This window comes from Salvelinus sp. IW2-2015, linkage group LG13, assembly GCF_002910315.2.
Source record: "Salvelinus sp. IW2-2015 linkage group LG13, ASM291031v2, whole genome shotgun sequence".
Taxonomy (NCBI): domain Eukaryota; kingdom Metazoa; phylum Chordata; class Actinopteri; order Salmoniformes; family Salmonidae; genus Salvelinus; species Salvelinus sp. IW2-2015.
The window spans coordinates 43,379,331-43,401,440 of NC_036853.1; the positions used below are offsets into that span (position 1 = coordinate 43,379,331).

The following is a 22,110-nucleotide window of genomic DNA, read 5'->3' on the forward strand; positions in this document are numbered from 1 at the left end:
CATGATAAATACCTTTACTAAAATAATTAAAAGCCTGAATTAAAAGCCTGTATTTCGGGGTGTCACAACAAAAATACCAATGACTGCTAGTCATTCGTGCGTAACGGTATTGCGCACAAATCATCATCCAACTCTTTAACCGTCCACTGCACGCGCGGAGTAGTCTACAAGGCATTTCATACTGATATATTTTTTAAGAGCCCAACCTACTCGCGCATCGATTGGCCAGGTCGACTCTTCTGTCGGTTTTCATTGGTTTGTGATAATGGTATTTCACTCATCTTTTGCCCATGTAATTTACTATTAATATTGTATGTGGTTGCTGGCATAGGTGCGGATCATTTATAACATACGAAAGGGAGAAAGACAGGTGTCCACAAGAGAGGATGCGCATAAAATATTTTTTTTTTCTTCTCCTCGCTCCCTTGCGAATGCCATGATGTGGGAATGGAGTTTCCAGCTGAGACAGGAGTTGCGTGTCCAAAATGTAGACATTTGCATGTAATCAAGAGATGAGGATAAGCACTAAGAATGTTTTGCGCAAAATTGAAAGACCTGAAAATCTCTGGAGAATGCCCGTTCTCCGGTATCGGTCGTATGGACGAACCCGGAGACTTTGAGGAATGTACAAGTGACCATACCGGGGATGTACTGGCAATTTCCAAGGATGTGTATGGAAATGTATCAGAGGTGCTACCTCAAAGGAAGACAAGCAAGACTAGAGTCAATCTTCATTCATTAGGGGAGAGCATCCGCAAATTGGCATGTCCCGAGGTAAATTGAGATTGTACTACAATAAAGCAATTTCTCAAAACATTCATCAGAATTGATTTGTGCACTGTTGTTGAGTGTAGTTTTAGAAGAGAGCAGTTTACACCGTGGAACATGTACAGTTCGGGAACAAAAAAAACGTCTGTATTATCTCGAACCAAATTATTTGTTTGCTGTTGTGTTTGATGTGATTGCAATGGGCCAAACTATAAGATTTCTTATACAAATATCTTGTAAATAAACTTCTCGACTATTTGTTTACAGTTTCAAAGACTGCATACTGCCTTTCTGCAAATGATGAAACAGCATACGTTAGACAAGAAATGGTAAGAAATAAGTCCAATAAATGTTGGCGAAATTAATGATTTAAACTATGCTGCCCTGATATTTAATTATTGTCAAAGGTCATGATGATAATAAATGACAATGGTCAGTTCAATTGAATGCGTTCAGATATTATTCTTATTGAAGACCTATTGACTACATGCCATGCTTGGATGCACCATGTATCACGACCTGTATATGGTCAATCAGCAAGATGGCTTTGAAGGCAATACAAGGAATAGGAAAAATAGCCAAACCGTAGGTTAGAAACTTTTTTTCATAACATGCATGGGATTTCTAGGAATACGATATCTAGACCCATTTATTAATGTGGGGAGTGCAGTGCTTACTAATATAATACTAATATAATTTCTGTCCACAGCCCTTCCGTGTGTTACGCAGACATCTGTCAAGATAGGAGCTTTGATCGACCAGAGAATTTAATGGAGATCATGAAGAATTATTCTCTAAAAACAGGTATTGTAAAGCTGATCAAATTCAAACAACACTGAACATGAGTTGCTTTTACTCAATTTTGGATGTTTTTAAGGTCTGTTATATTCATGCCTCTGTGAAACAAAAAGCWTTTTTTTTTATACCTTGTGTGGAAAATAAAAATGTTTTATTCTATTCGTTTGTATTATTTTCTATTCTAATTATACAGTATTGTATTTCATTTTTAATTTACATAGTGTTATTCTATTCTATTACATTGAATAAGTGTTTTGCCCTCCTTTTACGACCAGGTATTCACATGGACGCTTTGAAAGTCTCCCTTGGTGAGGAGCTGTTCCAAACATGCTTCGATGAGGATGGCCATATTCTGCGGGTAGTGGGGGGAGCCCTCAGCGACTTCCTGAACAGCTTCAATGTCCTGTTGAAACAGAGCTGCAGCCCAAACCCGCTAGCACCAGCCGCTCTGCAAGCCGAACCAGACAGGAGAACAGATTATGTAAACAATGAAGAAGCGTCGGTGCTGTGCCTGGACAAGGATCTGGGTCTGCTCACCGTCTACTACTTCAACCCCAGGCAGACCACGGAGCTCTTCTTCCCTGGGGTCATCAAGGCGGCCGCCCGCCTGCTCTACGACACCACTGTGGAGGTGTTGATGGACATGGAGATGGACCTTCAAGGAGGCACCAAGGAGAGCGTAGGCCCCTTGCAGTTTCAGGCTGGGCCCCGGCAGCCCAGCCTGCTCTACTCGGTGGTGGTGAAGAACGCCAAGAGCCTGAGCCCCAGTCCCATGAGGGCCACGTCAGTTGGGACCATGCCCACCTTGCTCTTCTCCTCCACCTTCCCCTTCCACCTCTTTCTGGATCAGGACCTGGGCCTGTTGCAAATCGGGGATGGCCTCCGGAAGAGACTTAGCCGGAAGGAAGGCCTGAGGCGGCCCACTGCCTTCCTGGAGCACTTTGCCATCGTCATGCCCCAGATCAGGTGCACCTTCCAAGGCATCTTGACTATGCTGAACACACAGTTCATCATTCGGATAAAGCACCAAGGTGGCTCCATGGCCGATGACACAGGGAGGGTATGACCCTATTTCGACTGAATATCAGACCTGTGTTCAAATAGTATTTGAAGTCTTGAGTGATGCTTCATTGAGCTCGCCTGGTTCAATGGAACCAATGGAATAGTCCCAAAGGTGCAAACCCGCCCATTTAGCAGTCCAGTCAGGTTTAAGCTAACCTAACGTAGCAGCCGTAGAAAGACGCCTGAGCGGAGTTCCCACTATCGTTTTTCAGTGGAAAGTTAGGTGGAAAATACTATATCCCTTGAAACATCCACTTTCTGTCTGGCTCAAGCAAAGACTCAGTCTTTGATTTCCAAAACCATTTGAACTCAGGTCTGCTGGATATGACCCTTTGGAGTTGAGACGATTGACTCACAAGGAATCGAAGGTTGTCTAAATGCAGATTTGATGTTAGAAATAGCCCTTCAGAAAGAAAAAATGCCGCATTGTTAATTCTTATGTGCTAATTAGCGGAATGCTCCCCCTGAGGTAGAAAACAACATAAGCCCATGATGGAATTGGACAGCCGTAGAYGTAATAGACGTAATATAGTAMATGTAAATCCGGGACACTCAAATTAGTATGATATGGTTACATAAGACATATGGTTACTTAAGGAAAAAAACAAAAGTAGGGTGGTTGGTCAGGGTGGATGGGCAGGCATATAAAGYGAACGTCTAGCAACCCAAATGTTCCGAGTTCGTATCTCATTACAGACAACGTTAGCTAATTAGCAACTTTTCAATTAGTTACTACTTTGCAACTACTTAGAATGTTAGATAACACTTCCCTTAACGCTAAACTTAAACTTTTTAGCTAACGGTTTCGCTAACCATAATCCCTTTAGCTAACCCTAATCTTAACCATTTAACCTAACTCCTAAACTTAACTCAAACCTTAACCTCTAACCCTAACCCCTAGCCTAGTTAATGTTAGACAGCTAGCAAATGTTAGCCAGCTCGCTGGAATTCGTAACATATCATACGTTTTGAAAATTTGTAACATATCGTACATTTTGCAAATTTCTAACATATTGTACATTTACAAATTCGTAACATAACATCAATTGGAGAATTTTGTTCACTTCGCGCTATCTAGCTACATTAGCTACAACGCTTTCGGCAAACTCACCCTTGATTAGTAATTTGGGCAATTATATGCCATTCAATGACAGATGATTTAATCAGATCTGTTTTCATGTGTACCTTGTAGTAGTGTCCAGAGCCTGAACAACTAAAGACAATACTTACAGTTATGTCCAAAATGATTGGCACCCTGTACAAAGATGAGCAAAATTGTATAAAGTAAATACACTGAACAAAAATATAATCGCAACATGCAACAATTTCAAAGATTTTACTGAGTTTATTTTAAAAAATTACCATTATTTTACCAGGTAAGTTGACTGAGAACACATTCTCATTTATAGCAATGACCTGGGGAATAGTTACAGGGGAGAGGAGGGGGATTAATGAGCCAATTGTAAGCTAGGGATGATTAGGTGACCGTGATGGTATGAGGGACAGCTTGGGAAGTTAGAGTTCATATAAGAAAATCAGTCAATTTAAATAAATTCATTAGGTGTGACCATTTTCCTCATGCAGCGCAACACATCTCCTTCACATAGAGTTGATCAGGCTGTTGATTGTGGCCTGTGGAATGTTGTCCCACTCCTCTTCAATGGCTGTGCGAAACTGGAAGGATTTTGTCGGGAACTGTAACATGCTGTTGTACATGTCGACCCAGAGCATCCCAAATATGCTCGATGGGTGACATGTCTGGGTATGCAGCCTATGGAAGAACTGGGACATTTTCAGCTTCCAGGAATTGTATACAGATTCTTGCGACATAGGGCTGTGCATTATCATGCTGAAACATGAGGTGATGGTGGTGGATGAATGGCAGGACAATGGATCTCGTCACGGTATCTCTGTGCATTCAAACAGCCATTGATAAAATGCAATTGTGTTCGTTGTCTGTAGCATATGCCTGCCCATACCATAACCCCACCACCACCATGGGGCACTCTGTTCACAACGTTGACATCAGCAAACCGCTCGTCCACATGACGCCATACACATTGTCTGCCATCTGCCCCGGTACAGTTGAAACCGGGATGCATCCATCGAAGGTGAGCATTTGYCCACTGAAGTCGGTTAAGACGCCGAACTGCAGTCAGGTCAAGACCTGGTGAGGACAGGCATCCCAAGTAACGCAGTAGCTGCGCTACCACAGATCCTGGTTCGATACCAGGCTGTGTCGCAACCGGCCGCGACCGGGAGAAYCATGAGGCGACGCACAATTGGTCCAACGTCGTCTGGGTTAGTGAGGGTTTGGCCGGCCGGATGTCCTTGTCCCATCGCGCTCTAGCGACTCCTGTGGCGTGCCGGGCGCATGCACACTGACACGGTCGCCARTACAGTGTTTTCTCCGACACATTGGTGTGGCTGGCTTCCGGGTTATGTGTGCATTGGGTCAAGAAGCAGTGTGGCTTGGCGAGGTTGTGTTTCGGAGGACACACGGCTCTCGACCTTCGGCTCTCCTGAGTCCGTATGGGAGTTGCAGCGATGGGACAAGACTGTAACTACCAAATGGATATGATGAAATTGGGGATAACAATACAAAAAAGACGAGCATGCAAATCAGTATCCCTGCGACTGTTTCTGAAAATTTGTGCAGAAATTCTTCGGTTGTGCAAACCCACAGTTTCATCAGCTGTCTGGGTGGCTGGTCTCAGACGATCACGCAGGTGAAGAAGCCGGTTGTGGAGGTCCTGGGCTGGTGTGGTTACACAAGGTCTGTGGTTGTGAGGCCRGTTGGACGTACTGCCAAATTCTCTAAAACGACGTTGGAGGGGGCTTAWGGTAGAAAAATTAACATTAAATTATCTGGCAACCGCTCTGGTGGATATTCCTGCAGTCAGCATGCCAATTGCACACTCCCTCAAAATTTGAGACATATGTGGCATTGTTGTGTGGATATGCATATTATATGCATATCCCTGCATATTTTAGAGTGGCCTTTTATTGTCCCCAGCACAAGGTAATGATCATGCTGTTTAATCAGCTTCTTCACACCTGTCAAGTGGATGGATTATGTTGGCAAAGAGAAATGCTCACTAACAGGGATGGAAATAAATTTGTACACAAAATCTGAGAGAAATAATACTTAGCTATATTGTATGCACATTTTCTTTGTGCAAATTATATTATTWTATAATAATACAATTGCTCAGAGAAATACATTTTGTTTAACAAGTAATACAAAAAAATCATAAAAASATAGGGGTCCAAATGATTGGCACCACTGTTTTCCATACTCCGCCACCCTCCCCTTGCGAGGATAACGGCTASTGAGACTTCTTCTTACATGTTTTATGAGATTGAACACATTGGGAGGGACCTCAGACCATTCCTCCATATAGAATATTTCTAGACCCTTGATGTCCTTTGTCTGCGCTTATGGACTGCCCTCTTCCATTCATGCCGCAGGTTTTCAATGGGGTTAATGTCCTGAGATGGCCATTGCAAAGGACTGAGATGGCTATTGCAACATTTTAATTTTGTGGTCAATCAACCTTTTTGTTTGTAGATTTTGATGTGTGCTAGGGGTAATTGTCTTGCTGGAAGATCCACTTGAGGCCAAGTTTCAGCCTCCTGGCAGAGGCAACCAGGTTTTTGGCTAAAATGTCCTGGTACTTGGTAGTTCATGATGCCGTTGACCTTGACAATGGCCCCAGGACCAGTGGAAGCAAAATATTCCCATAACATCAAAGTTCCACCACCATATTTTTACAGTAGGTATTTTCTACATATGCATCCTTCTTTTGATGCTAAACCCACCACAAGTGTGAGTGTGAGAAAATAGCTCTATTTTCATGTCATCTGACCATAGCTCCAGTTCCAATTCAAGTGCCAATACTGGTTAGCAAACTTGATGTTATGGGGCAATCCACTGGTCCTGGGGACCTTGTTAAGGTCAACGACATCATGAATTTGACCAAGTACYATGACACTTTTTTGCCAAAAACCTGGTTGCCTCTCCCAGGAGGCTGAAACTTGGCCGCAAGTGGATCTTCCAGCAAGGCAATAACCCCTAGCGCACATCAAAATCCACAAAGAAATGGTTAACTGACCACAAAATCAACATTTTGCAATAGCCATCTCAGTCTCCATACTACAGTACAGGTACCATTGGAAACCTGTGGTTTGAATTGAAGAAGGCAGATAAGAGCAGATGAAGGATATCAAGGATCTGGAAAGATTCTGTAAGGAGGAATGGTCTAAGATCCCTCCCAATGTGTTCTCCAGTCTCATTAAACATTTTAGAAAAAGGCTTTAAATGACTTGTTAAACCAAATCTCTTTCTCTGAGCAATTGAATTTGAGAATACAAAATAGCTCAGTATTTGTATTATTTCTTTTCTTTAGTCTTTTTTGCTAAACTTTATCAAGTGTGCCAATAATTTTGGACCTGACTGTGTATGTACCATTTAGCATGGAGAACCCAGACAAAGACATTTATCTCATGTCTTGTTTCCCTCTTCTAGCTCATGGACCTGAAAGGCCAGATGATCTACATCTCAGAGTCCAATGTCATCCTCTTCCTGGGCTCCCCGTGCGTAGACAAGCTGGAGGAGCTGACTGGCCGGGGCCTCTACCTGTCTGACATCCCCATTCACAACGCCCTGCGCGACGTAGTCCTGGTGGGCGAGCAGGCCAAGGCTCAGGATGGCTTGAAGAAGCGCCTAGGCAAGGCCAAGGCGGCCCTGGAGCACGCTCACCTCGCCCTGGAGGAAGAGAAAAAGAGGACGGTGGATCTGCTTTTCACCATTTTCCCAGGGACGGTGGCCCAGGAACTTTGGCAAGGCCACACGGTGGATGCCAGGGAGTTTGAGAATGTCACCATGCTGTTCTCTGACATCGTGGGCTTCACGGCCGTGTGCTCACGCTGCACACCTATGCAGGTGGTCACCATGCTCAATGAGCTGTACACACGCTTTGACCACCACTGCGGGGAGCTGGATGTATACAAGGTGTGTGTTACAGCAAGGCCCAAGGAAACTCAGGGAACTTCTCAATCAAAACTGGATTTACCAGATAAAACTAAACATTGTTTAGTGGTGACGCTTTATTTTACAAAGTGCCTGGTAATTACTTATAAAGGTGAAACTAAATTCAGAATAATAACCACAGAATATATTTGTTTATGGGGATCGATTGAATTAATTGAAATACTACGCAACATCTGGTACAATGCAGTTATCAATTGTGTGGAATTAAGTACCAGAAAGTACGAGGATATAATATTATTTCTCAGTAAAACAGCAGTTAAACAGCAGTTGAAATGGAACAGCAAAAAGTGCCTTAGTGTTAACAGCTAAAATGAACATTATTGGGAAAATGGACTCCAAATGTGCCCAAAATGTTTCTTTAGTCTTATTCCACAACCCCTGTTATGGGGTTGGATTGAATAGGCAAGGCCCTCTATGTAATATTATGTTTATATCAACAGATTATTTTTAGAACAACAATCTATGTTGTTGACTGCAGACCCTTGCTGGCATTCCCATATTATGTTCATCCCATCATGAATACGGCTTCATTTTAATTAATTTAGCCATGGAAGTAAAAAGGTTAGATATGCCTTATGTTGCTCTTCGATAGCGTTTTATAAGAATGTGTTAACTGATATGAATCATTTGAGAGTGGAGGATTGTTTACTTCTTTCTTTTGCATAATTTAGCAATAATTCGTCAATGTATTAATATAGACAATACTTAACAGTTATGTCTTGACCAAAGCAATTTAGAGAGAATAATAGTTGTGTATTCTTAACAGTCCATCAATAATTAAAAGGTCTACTCCAAAATAAGAGTCTGCAATATAAAAGAGATGCACAGGCTCCAAAAAGKGGAAAGAGCACAGTTGTTTTTGACCTTGTCAGGATGAGACTGCTATGTGATTTAGGCACYAAAGTACTTTAAGTTCATGGTAGAAAAGTTATTTTCGTTGCGTTCTCTCATAGATTACACAAGTTTTGGACAAAAATGACACAATTCCACCATTTTATCTAGGTTTAATATTTCTTAAAGAACAGACTGTACTTGTCTCATGGCCAAACTTGCTTGCTCTCAGCCAACTGTCCTTTAATCTGCGGGGAGTTTGGCTAATGTAATCAGTGTGTCACTGAAGTATAACAGAGGAGAGCAGCATGTCTGACGGATCATTCGTAAAGTACTGGGAAGTCAGAGGTTCCTTTAGGACCTCTGTTTCCATTCCCGGTCCAAAAATAGATTTTGTCTGCTTTCCAAATGGCACTCTATTCCCTTAATTGTGCACTACAATTCACTATATGGAGTGCCATTTGGAACATCAACTTTTACCTCACATTGTTCACCACCACCACACTGTCGAGTGCTCTCCTGCTGTGGAGTAAAACATAAACACCTCCCAGAAGAACTATTTTGATGCAAATTCACACGGATTAAATTGGCCCTGATGATTGTTTTAATGTGTTTGTGTTCGAATGTGTCAACATCTACCCGTAGGGGAAGACTGTGTGATAAATTAAAATAGGTACAGTAGTTTTTGCTCACTTGACGTGTTTTCCATTACTTGTGCTTTTCATTAGGAGTATATGAATTGGAATGGTCTAACGCACAAATCAAGGAATTAAGAGGGCTAGAAAAACAATCCTTCAATTTAAAGTCCTATGCATACATCATACAACTATACAACTATTYTCTCTCTGTGCAGTCAATGTAGAAATTAAGATCAGAGGGTCTGTAGACAATGGGGGCACGTCTTTAAAAAAAAAGAAGTTGAATGGTTCCCTCTCTCTGATCTATGCTATCCGATATTATACAAGTCTTGTGATGAAGTTAACTGTATGCCATGTAGTTTGTCTATGGGATATTAAACTATTCTATTCGACTGTATCTAGGTGGAGACTATCGGTGATGCGTACTGTGTGGCCGGTGGCTTGCACAAGGAGAGCGAGACTCATGCAGTGCAGATTGCCCTCATGGCGCTGAAGATGATGGAGCTGTCCGATGAGGTCAGGACGCCCACTGGTGAGCCAATCAAGGTGAGTGTTACAGCTTACCTTCTCCACGGTGTGAAACCATCAATGGAAAGCCCTTTTCAGAATGGCACTGAGTAGCACARGAAGTTGCCTGGGCAAGAAGAGTTTTGTACACAAAACTGATTTTCAGGCTTTTCTACTGTTACGCCATTTGCTCAAGATGTAGACAAAGTTGTTCCCTGGTAGCTGGTTTTTGTTAATATCTAGAATGCCAATATTGTTCATCTGAAAGAGAGTGACTCTCCGTTTGTGCTGATCTATGACACGCTAGCACCTCCCCCATTAAGAGGGGGATGAGGCAACCTCAGAGTTACAGACAAAGAATTTTATTCACACACACACAGACGGAGATGTACATGGGGATGAAGAATGGTAATGGTTCTGAAACAGGAGAAACAGAGGTAATGAATACACCGTACACAATGCAATAAGGGTTCCCAACATTTTCCCCCAGGGCCCCCCTTTTCACATTTGATTAATTCATGTTTATTGAGATAGCCTATATTAAATACAGCTTTTATAATTTATTTTGCTTAACTTGACGGACCTAGGACAATGTTGTTGTTTTGAAGCTCATTTCCTGCAATTCTACGTAGTTTAACAAAACTCATTACATCTTTTAGGTAGGCTAAATAATACTACTAATAATAATACTAMTAATAATAATGGATATGGAACTCTAGACCCGATTTACCCAAATGTTTTTCCGCTACCAAATATGTTTTATTATGATCATTTATATAAACCCTCAATTTAATTATACATGTTCTCTTTTTCAGAAAGTGAAGAGATCAATTGATAGCGACAGTCACACATCGTATAAGATTACTTCCCAAGCAAAGTCCAATTTCTTTGACTCCTCGACTTTAGAAGGTTGTAGCTCAACTTCTGAATATCACAGAGACAAACAAAATATATTCCCATTGGCATCAGAGTCGTGTCTTCCTCTGGCATTTTACAGCTYRTTTCTTGCAAAAAGCATCGCAGATTTATGCATAATTTTAGATTGGTATAAACAATCGTGAATTGTAAATGATTAGCTATTATTATTATTGTTATTTGTAGTAATTTTTCCCCCCCTCGCAAAATGTTGGTGCCCCCCCAGGTTGGGAACCCCTGCAATAAGTGATAGCACAAGTAGAGTAACAAGGTTATTAACAAGGGAAGGACTGTATGAATGTATATGCTACCTGCACATATTACAATACAGCTATACACAAAGGCAGCATATAACAACTATACGAACATCAAGCAGGAATTATATACATGTCACAGTATATGCATGTCACACTCACTTTGGTCATGCACACCAACCCACAAGTYCAGAGATATAGTATGAATGAGTCCAGTTGTTGATGGGCAGAGACAGAGATGTTGTGGGGGACTGTGTATTGTGTGACCTGCAGAGTCAAGAGGATGGGCAGATGTCAGGCCGGCTAGTAACCTCCCTAGCAACCTGACAATGGCTCATCAACATCTCAAATTTGGAGATTATAATAAGAAAGCTGCAGCTGTATTTTCTTTCTGTATTTTGATATATTATTTGACATTTGACATGATATTGAAAGCTTAGAGGTAGTTGACCCCATCTTATGAATACCTAGAACACAGATTATGGACCCAAACCATGATTTGGATTCGTTCACTTTGCTACAGTTTAGCATTAGCATCATTGAACACAAAACAAGGGGTATACTACAAAGCAGGATCAAGGAGTTAGCCAGCTCTTTAGGAAGATACGCTTTAAATGTGCATTGTCATATATACTAAACAACCAAAAACACATCTAAGTTTAGCTTTCCTCTAATTGAACTAGAAAATCTATAGTTATTTCTGGTTGATTTTCCAAAGTAGCTGGCTAACTCATAGATCCTTCATTGTATACCCCTCTGGTTAACATGCTCCAAAAAGCAGGCCTAAATCACATTCAAGTAACTTCTAAAATACAACTTTGTGGTCTGGGTGGTCAAGCGGTCTAAGCCGCTGCCTCTAGAATACACAGAGAACACACATACTATGTAATGTTGTGAGCGTGGGTTCGAATCCAACGCTCTCTGCTGTCAGTTATGGGACTGCCCTACTCCTTCGGATAGGACGTTAAACGGATATCTTAACTCTGTGGTGACTCTGTGGTCATTACAATTTMATGGCACTTATCGTAAGAGTAGGGGTATCCTGGCCCCATTTCCATCATGGCCACCTAATCATCCCTATCATTAATAATTGGCATAGTATATCCCTCCTCACCTCTACACCATGCTACCTGATGGTTGCCTTGCATGACCAAAGTGGGTGCCACACATTGATGGTGGTGGATGAGGTGAGTTTCCTCCCTACTATGAAAGCAGCATCTGGAAAATTGATATATAAATTCAATCAATAAATCAAAGTCATAATTTGGCTAAATAATCCATTCAGAAGTAGAACATGTGGATAAGGTTATATCACATAAAGCATCACAGCCGATAGCATGGGAAATGTTCTTGAGTTATTATCATCAAATTACATTTAAATTATATTTACTACAGTCAAAATGTGATTTCCCAAAAAGATAGGAGTTGCAATGACTTGATTGTGATTTCCACGACAGTCTTTGAAGAACAATCACAATTTGTTGTTCCTTGAAGTCACCTTGGTGAACWTTACTTTTCGAATACAGATTTATATTGGATTTTTGTTGATTTCACCTTATAGTTGTCACTTCAAAGGAAAACTTAATATAATCAATGAAGCTTTGATTTAATGTTGCAGTTTCTTCCTTCAATGCAAGTTATCTTTTTTTATTTACAGATGAGAATTGGCCTACACACTGGCTCAGTTCTGGCCGGTGTTGTTGGCGTGATGATGCCGCGCTATTGTCTGTTTGGCAACAACGTCACATTGGCAAATAAGTTTGAGTCCTGTAGCGTACCTAGAAGAATCAACGTTAGCCCCACAACCCACAGGTGACTTAACACTTCTGCACTACCAAAATATTTTATAGTTAATTTCACTGCCAGATCTCCCTAAGCTCAGCCACTAGCTAATGTTTTATATATAWAAAAAAATGTTTTGAAGAGTCTTGTGTTTACACTTTGCATTGATGATCACATGTATCATTATGATGTGGTTATAATGCATCGTTGGACATGTCATTAGCATGTATGTATTTATAATGTCTTTATTTGAATGTCTCATTAATTTGGATCACACTGTTTATCACAAAAGTCACACAGTAAATTATGTTTTGTGTGGTGTTTTTCAAATGACAAGCTACCTATAACTCACCGTGATAATGAAAGATGCACTGACCATACACTACGTCCACTGTTGGGCACAGAATTAGAACCCTGATTTGGCTACCCAACATTTGTCATAGTCAACAAAGCCAAGGTCTTTACTACACACGTTCTAGGATGTTCAGTGTGGTCTCTTTAGGGGCACAGTTGAAAACAGTTTCACAAAACACTTGATTGGCCAGAAAGTTCACCCACCTGGTTTCCCAAGTCTAAATCTGTCCCTGATTGGAAGGAAATAATGAAAACCAGAAGGGCTATGGTTGTTCTCTCGGACTGTAATAAGATAGCCCTGGTGTAGGGCCTCTGAAATGTGTGTCCAAAACATTACCTGGGTATTTGCTAGCCCTTTCAATAAAGTCCTTCTTGCACCTGTGTAATAACACTGTAATTACTACATTAACATTTGTTACAAATTTCTGCATTGCTCTTTATTATTCAAATGCAGTTACTAAAGTAAGATGTAAAAAATATGTTWATACATTGTTATTAATAGTGTAATTACAGTGTACTGGTTGATTATGTTATTGTATGTTTTTTGTAAGGAAGGCAAAACAACATTGTTTGTGTGTTTCAAGAGAACGTATTTAACTTCCTATCCAGTTGTTGCTTTTTGGTTTCAGACAGTAACTGTGTTATACAATAAATTCATACACACATTCTCACAGTACAAGATAAATTGTTTATGTGGTCTTGCACAGGAAACAGGATCCAATGTTGATTGAATAGAGAGCCCCGTAGCCTCCATTTCTATCTGCAGCACATACTAAAACGTTGTATTTACATTCAAGATGGTTCATTTGTCCTTTTGGGTTTCCAGATTGCTGAAAGATTGTCCAGAGTTCGTCTTCATTCCCCGGACCAGACAGGATCTTCCGCCAAACTTCCCGCCGGATATTCCTGGTGTTTGTTACTTCTTGGAGGCTTTTGATCAATGGTCGGGCAAAACCACAAGTGACTGTGAGACCGATGAACCATGCTACAGCAATACAAACTTCATGGCTGAGCAAACATAGATGGTATGATGAGACACAGCCAAACCTGGGTTCAATTAATATTTTAAATCTTTGAGCGTTTGATTGAGCCTGCCTGGAGCACCAAATGGGCAGTTTGCACTTTTAGCAATATTCCACTGGATTCATTGCGCAATGCAAGCTCAATCGAGCAGAGCTAAAGTATTTGAAAGAAACTAATATTTGTACCCAGGTCTAAATACAGCTASCACCCGTTGCTGTAGATTTCTTTAGGTGATGTAGAAATGTTGATTATTCTCCTACAAAATCGCTAGATGTACATTTTGTATGCTTTCACTGATTTATTCACCTCACCAGATTCACATACTTTCTTACACTGTAATTACACTACAACTGCCTATGTAACTACCATGTAAATACATAGGTATTAATCACACATTGGGACTTAAAGGGATAGTCACCCAAATTACATCGGTTTTCTTACCCTGTATGCAGTCTGTGAACAAGGTAAGAAAGCAATCCATACTTTAATTTGAATTAACTGCTCTCCAAATGCAAGTCAATATCCCTGCATTTTTCGCCTCTCACCTTGTCCTTAGACTGCATACAGGCTAAGTGCCAAGCATATGCAATTTTGTAATTTGGTTAAACTATCCCTTTAAAGAGAATTACACAATAACTAATGTCACGGCATGGCTAGAACACAATGAATGTGGTTCCATTACAATTAGCATTTATTCCTGTGATTATTTTTGTATTGTCCAAGCGACAATAAATATTGTGATTAACAGATTTGTGTGTCTACACTTCTACTGCTCTGATGTTTGGAATATATTTTCAGTTTTCCTGCGAGCGTAGTCATAGTACAYGTAACTGCCAAAATAAAGGAAACACCAACATAAAATGCCTTAATAGGGCATTAGGCCACCACGAGCCAGATGCACCTTGGCATAGATTCTACAAGTGTCTGGAAACTATCCAATGCAACACCTTTCTTTCACGATACATTTGATCATTTTATGTTTTGTTGATGGTGGTGGAAAATGTTGTCTCCGGTGCCGCTCCAGAATCTCACGTATGTGTTCAATTGGGTTGATATGTGGTGACTGAGCATATGGTTTACATAGTTTTCATGCTCATCAAACCATTCAGTGACCAGTCCTACCTTGTGGATGGGAGCATTGTCATCCTATGGGGCATAGCCATGGTAGCCAAAATAATGGCCTGCCCAGCATTTTTATACATGACCTTAAGCGTGATGGGATGTTAATTGCTTAATTAACTCAGGAACCACACTTGTATGGAAGCACCTGCTTTCAATATACTTTGTATCCCTCATTTACTCAAGTGTTTCCATTATTTTAGAAGTTACTTGTAGATTGTGTCGTGGAAAATGTAATCAATAATGACGAGAGACAAGGTCAATCACCAATCAGGATATTTCTTTATTCAAAACATATTAATTACATCGATGAATTATTGCAATAATGAAGCTGGTTGACGAACCACCCTTAGATGATTCATTGAGAGCCCAACGAGCTGATTTGAGCCACAGCATTTTATAACAAAGTACATCCTCCTGAATGTTCATGACAACCAACAGCTGTGTGGAATGGATCACAAGGTTAGGATTTCTATGAAAGAAATTAATCATTCACAGCAAATATCTGCTGTAAAGACTGTTCTCATTGTGTGGAAACCAGGGTCTGGCCCCCAAAACAAAGTTCCTCTCATCATTATCCATACCCTAGCCATCTCCACCCTGGTACCTCCCAGCACACAAACACTAACTATGGAATGCGGTCTTTAGGTTTTATCACCAAAGGCATCGTAAATCCACTGTCAGCATTAAGCTCCCAGAGGCCCAACTCAGAAGACTACGCACAGATGAGGGTGTTCTAAGAACCCTATTCTATTCCATGAAACAACCATTTGATGCAATAACGGTATTATAACATAATCTTTCAATTTCACTCTCACAATTGATATTACACTGCAACAATGTGAGCATCAAACATTTGTTCAAGTTTGTTTTGCATTTTCACACGAAGGAAATTGTGTCCAAAATGGCACTCTATTCCATCTCTGGACCTCAAAGACAGTTTTTTCATTCTAACCCTCTAATCAGGGACTGATTTAGGTGGGTGTAATTAATTATCTGCCTTATTTGACGATGACCAGTTGTTGTTGGGGGTCAACTGCCTTCCTCAAAGGCAGAACAGCAGACCTTTCCACCTTGCCAGATAAGGGATTCGAACCAGAGATCTTACTGTCCAAACGCTCTGAACCGCTAGGCTACCTGCCACTAGTGGCCCTGGTCAAAAGTAGTGCACTACAGTACACAGAGAATAGGATGCCATTTCAGACACAGACTTGGTTGTAACAGCTGTGATGGTAGGCCTAGAGGAGATCAGATGCAATTCGGCCTATGTTAATAGAGTGGATGGGGGTTGAGAAAAAGGTAAGGAAGAAAACATTTATTTTGTTATTTTCTATTATTACAATCATGTAGCCCTTGGTCATTATAGGCTGCACAACTCGAAACATGGATCAGTAAGCAGGAGGTAAAACCTGTCCACCCCTCAACATAAAAAAAGCTACTTTCTTGTCCTTAAGCCATTTTGCCACAACTTTGGAAGTATGCTGGGGTCATTGTCCATTTGGACAGTTCTAAATGTTCTACATCGACATAACCTGAAAGGCCGCTCAGCAAGGAAGAAGCCACTGCTCCAAAACCGCCATAAAAAAAGCCAGACTATGGTTTGCAACTGCACATGGGGACAAAGATCGTACTTTTTGGAGAAATGTCCTCTGGTCTGATGAAACAAAAAATAAAAAGTATAACCTTTTTGGCCATAATGACCATCGTTATGTTTGGAGGAAAGGGAGATGCTTGCAAGCCGAAGAACACCATCCCAACCGTGAAGCACGGGGGTGGCAGCATCATGTTGTGGGGGTGCTTTGCTGCAGGAGGGACTGGTGCACTTCACAAAATAGATGGCATCATGAGGAGGTAAAATTAGGTGGATATATTGAAGCAACATCTCAAGCATTAGCCAGGAAGTTAAAGCTTGGTCGCAAATGGGTCTTCCAAATGGACAATGACCCCAAGCATACTTCCAAAGTTGTGGCAAAATGGCTTAAGGACAAGAAAGTAAAGGTATTGGAGTGGCCATCACAAAGCCCTGAGCTCAATCCCATAGAAAATTTGTGGGCAGAACTGAAAAGTGTGTGCGAGCAAGGAGGCCTACAAACCTGACTCAGTTACACCAGTTTCTGTCAGGAGGAATGGGCCAAAATTCACTCAACTTATCGTGGGATGCTTGTGGAAGGCTACCCGAAACGTTTGACCCAAGTTAAACAATTTAAAAGGCAATGCTACCAAATACTAATTGAGTGTATGTAAACTTCTGACCCACTGGGAATGTGATGAAAGAAATAAAATCTGAAAGAAATAATTCTGTCTACTATTATTCTGACATTTCACATTCTTAAAATAAAGTGGTGATCCTAACTGACCTAAGACAGGGAATTCTTACTAGGATTAAATGTCAGGAATTGTGGAAAAACTGAGTTTAAACGTATTTGGCTATGGTGTATGTACACTTCCGACTTCAACTGTATATACACATACTAATCACGGGGAATGGGAACCAGGTGTGCGTAATGAGACAAGACAGTCCGGGGTTGGTAGTAATGATCCAGTTCAGTGACGCCTAGAAGGCCGGTGACGTAGACCTCCGGAGCTGGTGAACGGAATGAGCAGCAGTACCAGGGAAATCCGTGACAGCAACACTCCATCACTCTCCTTCTTGGTAAAATAGCCCTTACACAGCCTGGAGGTGTATTTTGAGTCATTGTCCTGTTGAAAAACAAATGATAGTCCCACTAAGCGCAAACCAGATGGAATGGCGTATGGCTGCAGAATGCTGTGGTAGCCATGCTGGTTAAGTGTGCCTTGAAATCTAAATAAATCCCAGACAGTGTCACCAGCAAAGCACCCCCACACCATCACACCTCCTCCTCCATGCTTCACGGTGGTAACCACACGTGCGGAGATCATCCATTCACCTACTCTGCGTCTCACAAAGAGACAACGGCTGGAACCAAAAAACTCACATTTGGAATCATGAGACCAAATTACAGATTTCCACCGGTCTAATGTCCATTGCTCGTGTTTCTTTATTCAATCAAGTCTCTTCTTCTTATTGGTGTCCTTTAATAGTGGTTTCTTTGCAGCAGTTCGACCATGAAGGCCTGATTCACGCAGTCTCCTCTGAACAGTTGATGCTGAGAAGTGTAATTTACACTGCAATTTCTGAGGCTGGTAACTCTAATGAACTTATCCTCTGCAGCAGAGCTAACTCTGGGTCTTCCTTTCTTGTGACGGTCCTCATGAGAGCCAGTTTCATCATAGCGCTTGATGGTTTTTGCGACTCCACTTGAAGAAATGTTCAAAGTTCTTTAAAATTTCCAGATTGACTGACCTTCATGTCTTAAAGTAATGATGGACTGTCATTTCTCTTTGCTTATTTGAGCTGTTCTTGCAATAATATGGACTTGATCTTTTACCATATAGGGATATCTTCTGTATACCACCCCTACCTTGTCACAACACAGCTGATTGGCTCAAATGCATAAAGAACTTTTAACAATGCACACCTGTTATTTGAAATGTATTCCAGGTGATGACCTCATGAAGCTGGTTAAGAGAATGCCAAGAGTGTGCAAAGCTGTCAAGGAAAAGGGTGGCTAATTTGAAGAATCTCAAATATAAAATATATTTTGATTTGTTTAACACTTTTTTGGATACTACATGATTCCATGTGTTATTTCATAGTTTTAATGTCTTCACTATTATTCTACAATGTAGAAAATAGTAAAAATAAAGAAAAAATATTGAATGAGCAGGTGTGCCCAAACTTTTGACTTAAGTAGTTTTTTTTGTGGGGGTATCWGTACTTTACTTTACAATTTATATTTTTGACTACTTTTACTTTTACCTCACTACATTCCTAAATAAAATAATGTACTTTTTACTCCAAACATTTTCCCTGACAACCAAAAGTACTAGTTACATTTTGACTGCTTAGCGGGGCWGGGAAATGCTCCAGTTCACGCACTTATCACGAGAACATCCCTGGCCATCTCTACAGCCTCTGATCTGATGGACCCTCTAAACACAAAATGCTTCGTTTGTAAATGATGTCTGAGTGTTGGAGTATACCCCTGGCTATCTGTAAATAAAAAAATTAAATGGTGCCAGTTTGCTTAATATAAGGAATTCAAAATGATTTATACTTTTACTTTTGATACTTAAGTATATTTTAGCAATCACATTTACTTGCAATACTTAAGTATATTTAAAACCAAATGCTTTTAGACTTTTACTCAAGCAGTATTTTACTGAGTGACTTTCAATTTCACTTGAGTAATTTTCTATTAAGGCATCTTAACCTTTTCTCAAGTATGACAATAGGGTACTTTTTCCACCACTGCCCATTTCACGATGGAGCTAGAAGCCACGTGAGTAAGTGTTAGCCAGATCATTGAGCTAGCCAAAACCAACAACACAAACAAATGGACTATACAGCTTCAAGTAGTGAGTGGAGTTACAAACGGATTATACTAAACAAGTTAAATGTCTTACCTGTGATTAAACGTTTTCCACACACAAAGCCACTCTCCCACGCCGAATAGCCTGAAGCCACAGGGCTCTTCTTGCAATCTCCAATCCCCTACTTGGGAGCATTGTGAATAGATCGGGATTTCTGACCTGAATACATGTACATTGAACAACACAGTAGCTTTTTGGCATGTTTTGTTATTTCTTTATAACTAAAAACCATTGTAAAATAGTAGGCTATAACACGACGCAATGCGGAGTGCCTGGAAACAGCACTTAKCCGTGGTATATTGGTAATATACCACAAACCCTTTAAGGTGCCTTATTGCTATTATAAACTGGTTACCAACGTAATTAGAGCAGTATAAAAAAATTGTTTTTGTCATACCTATAGTAAACGGTCTGATGTACCATGGCTTTCAGCCAATCAGCATTCAGGGCTCGAACCACCCAGTTTATAATCTATTCTACCAAATATTTGTTTCTATCATTTGATTGTGGAATTTAAATAGGTTGGTTTCGTTCTGTAGTCTTTCTTTTGCAGTGGATAAATAAAACGTTTGATGGGACTGTTTTCATAAACAACKCTGTCTTCAACGGGCAACCCTCACTTCTTCCTCAGTGGTCGGTTGCCGAGTGAGTATTTTTTTCCTTGCGCTCTCATTGGACATATTCGACGTCAATTTGGGAAATGTTTTCAGGAATGAAGACGCAACGTAACATCTGCAAACTGTGAAGGTGCCGTGATAATTTAGACATAACAGYTTACTTACATTGATAGGGAATCGGGAAGAACTGGTCGTAAAAATGGTATGTAAACATCGACATATTAGATCCCACGGCGACATTTGATTGCCTTGGCTATTTTGATGTGTAGTGGTGTGTTTTCCGTATGAGAACGAACTATCAGCCTATGGCTACAGTATTCGTTCACCATGCTAACGTTTCTTACTGTAAATTACCACCGAAATTCGTTATTCGACTGCGATATTATCGTTCTAATAATCATGCTGCATCAATTAAAACATTATTTGCTGTTGTACAATTTAAGCATCCTTTCGTTGCAATTACAATGGAATCATAACACTATCATCACTCTAAGGCATTTATTTACATACTTGTTATTCCCAGTATTTTCAGATTTATGTTTCTCTATTCTTTCTGTATTCTGTTTTATTTCCGTTTTAGTATGGTTTTGTCAACCACGCCTTGGAACTACTTGTATTAAGAAATTATGGCGAAGAAGTGTGGGAAGACATCAAGTAAGTTTAAAGATTAATTTTGTATTTGTGAATGACACAGGGCATTTGCATATCATAATTCAAAGCAGAACATGAGAATAAAAACTCAATGTGGCCATGTTGCAATAGCAAAACAAAGAATTAGCAGATATGGTCATTACATAGATATGTTATTAACACTTCACATTAAGTTGCTCCTATAACTGTGTAGTAACACACTTTACACAGAACACATGGATTGTGTATTGTAGATATGTGGTAGGAGAGTAGTGGCCTGAGGGCAGACACTTAATGTGTTGTGAAAAGTGTTATGAAATGTAATSTCATGTAATAKTTGAAATTGTATATAACTGCCTTAATGTTGCTTAATAAATACAAAAATACAAAAAACAAATTACACTACTGCCTATGTAATTACYATGTAATAACAATTGCTGTTACTTTACATTGTTATTACACTTTAATTTTGTTTACTACATTGTCTTGACCACAACTTTATGTAACCTACTAATATGACATGGATAATAATATGTCCATGGACATGGACAAAAATATGTCCATTAACCATATTATAGTTTTGAAATCAATAATCTCCCCCTATTGCTAAACAGAGTGGATAACAAATGGCCATGTCAAGATATTCCACTGATGATACATGACCAGCAGATATAGATATAGTGGTAGTTGGCCTATCTGTAACTTAAAACATGTGACCATAAATCACCAGCAAACATAAAAGAAAACAATATATAATGAATCAATTAATTCTTAAATTTCATCACTCTTATGAGCGAGCCATATTTTTACTCAATCATTAATTTTCATTAGCCTTATAATAGTGGTGATAAAGAGAGGTTGTGAATGTTGTTGCATTATGATAACAATCCCCTTTTTTTCAAAGTGCTCAAATATTTGRCAAGATCCACATTTATTTTTCTTCCTCGGTCTTCGCTTTCCAGGACCCAGACTTTCATCCCATCCTATAAGAACAGATGCACAGCTGCCTCTCCGAAAAACGTGTTTTGAGGAATCTGGTCATTTTTATCTCCCAAGAAATATTGCAGCTTAATGTTATCTCAACCTTATCTTGGCTGACGTAATTCAACATTATTACATGCCTAATTATTCAAGCTAGGTTATATTTTCAGATCTTGCAGCTCAGAGCAATTGAAAAATGAAATCTTATTTTCACTACATTTTTACATTGCTTGGTGTGTTTGTTCAGCTGATCACATGCTCAGAAAAAGTGGTTGCTAGCCAGCACAGCAAATCAGTATTGTTTTCTCAGATCAACTCAGTAA

The 22,110-nt window shown here is 40.1% G+C and overlaps 2 protein-coding genes across 3 annotated transcripts in view; both read left to right on the forward strand.

The window, feature by feature from the left end:
• Nucleotides 1-209: 209 nt before the first annotated feature.
• gucy1a1 (guanylate cyclase 1 soluble subunit alpha 1) lies at nucleotides 210-14,736 on the forward strand. Its single transcript, XM_023998360.2, has 8 exons — nucleotides 210-774; nucleotides 1,036-1,097; nucleotides 1,478-1,572; nucleotides 1,842-2,626; nucleotides 7,157-7,642; nucleotides 9,553-9,696; nucleotides 12,484-12,638; nucleotides 13,789-14,736. Exons 1-8 carry the CDS (start codon nucleotides 532-534, stop codon nucleotides 13,982-13,984), a joined length of 2,166 nt encoding a protein of 721 aa, XP_023854128.1. The 5' UTR covers nucleotides 210-531; the 3' UTR covers nucleotides 13,985-14,736.
• A 5,474-nt stretch (nucleotides 14,737-20,210) lies between these two features.
• gucy1b1 (guanylate cyclase 1 soluble subunit beta 1) overlaps nucleotides 20,211-22,110 on the forward strand; it is a 43,540-nt gene continuing 41,640 nt past the window's right edge. The window contains exons 1-2 of one of the 2 annotated variants that reach the window (XR_011480801.1): nucleotides 20,211-20,378; nucleotides 20,757-20,830. Coding sequence is in view for 1 of the 2 variants with exons in the window: in XM_023998361.3 (XP_023854129.1) it covers nucleotides 20,376-20,378; nucleotides 20,757-20,830 (77 nt within the window). In the remaining variant the exon portion in view is untranslated. The remainder of the gene's footprint in view (nucleotides 20,379-20,756; nucleotides 20,831-22,110) is intronic. The other variant, XM_023998361.3, reaches the window with a different exon arrangement.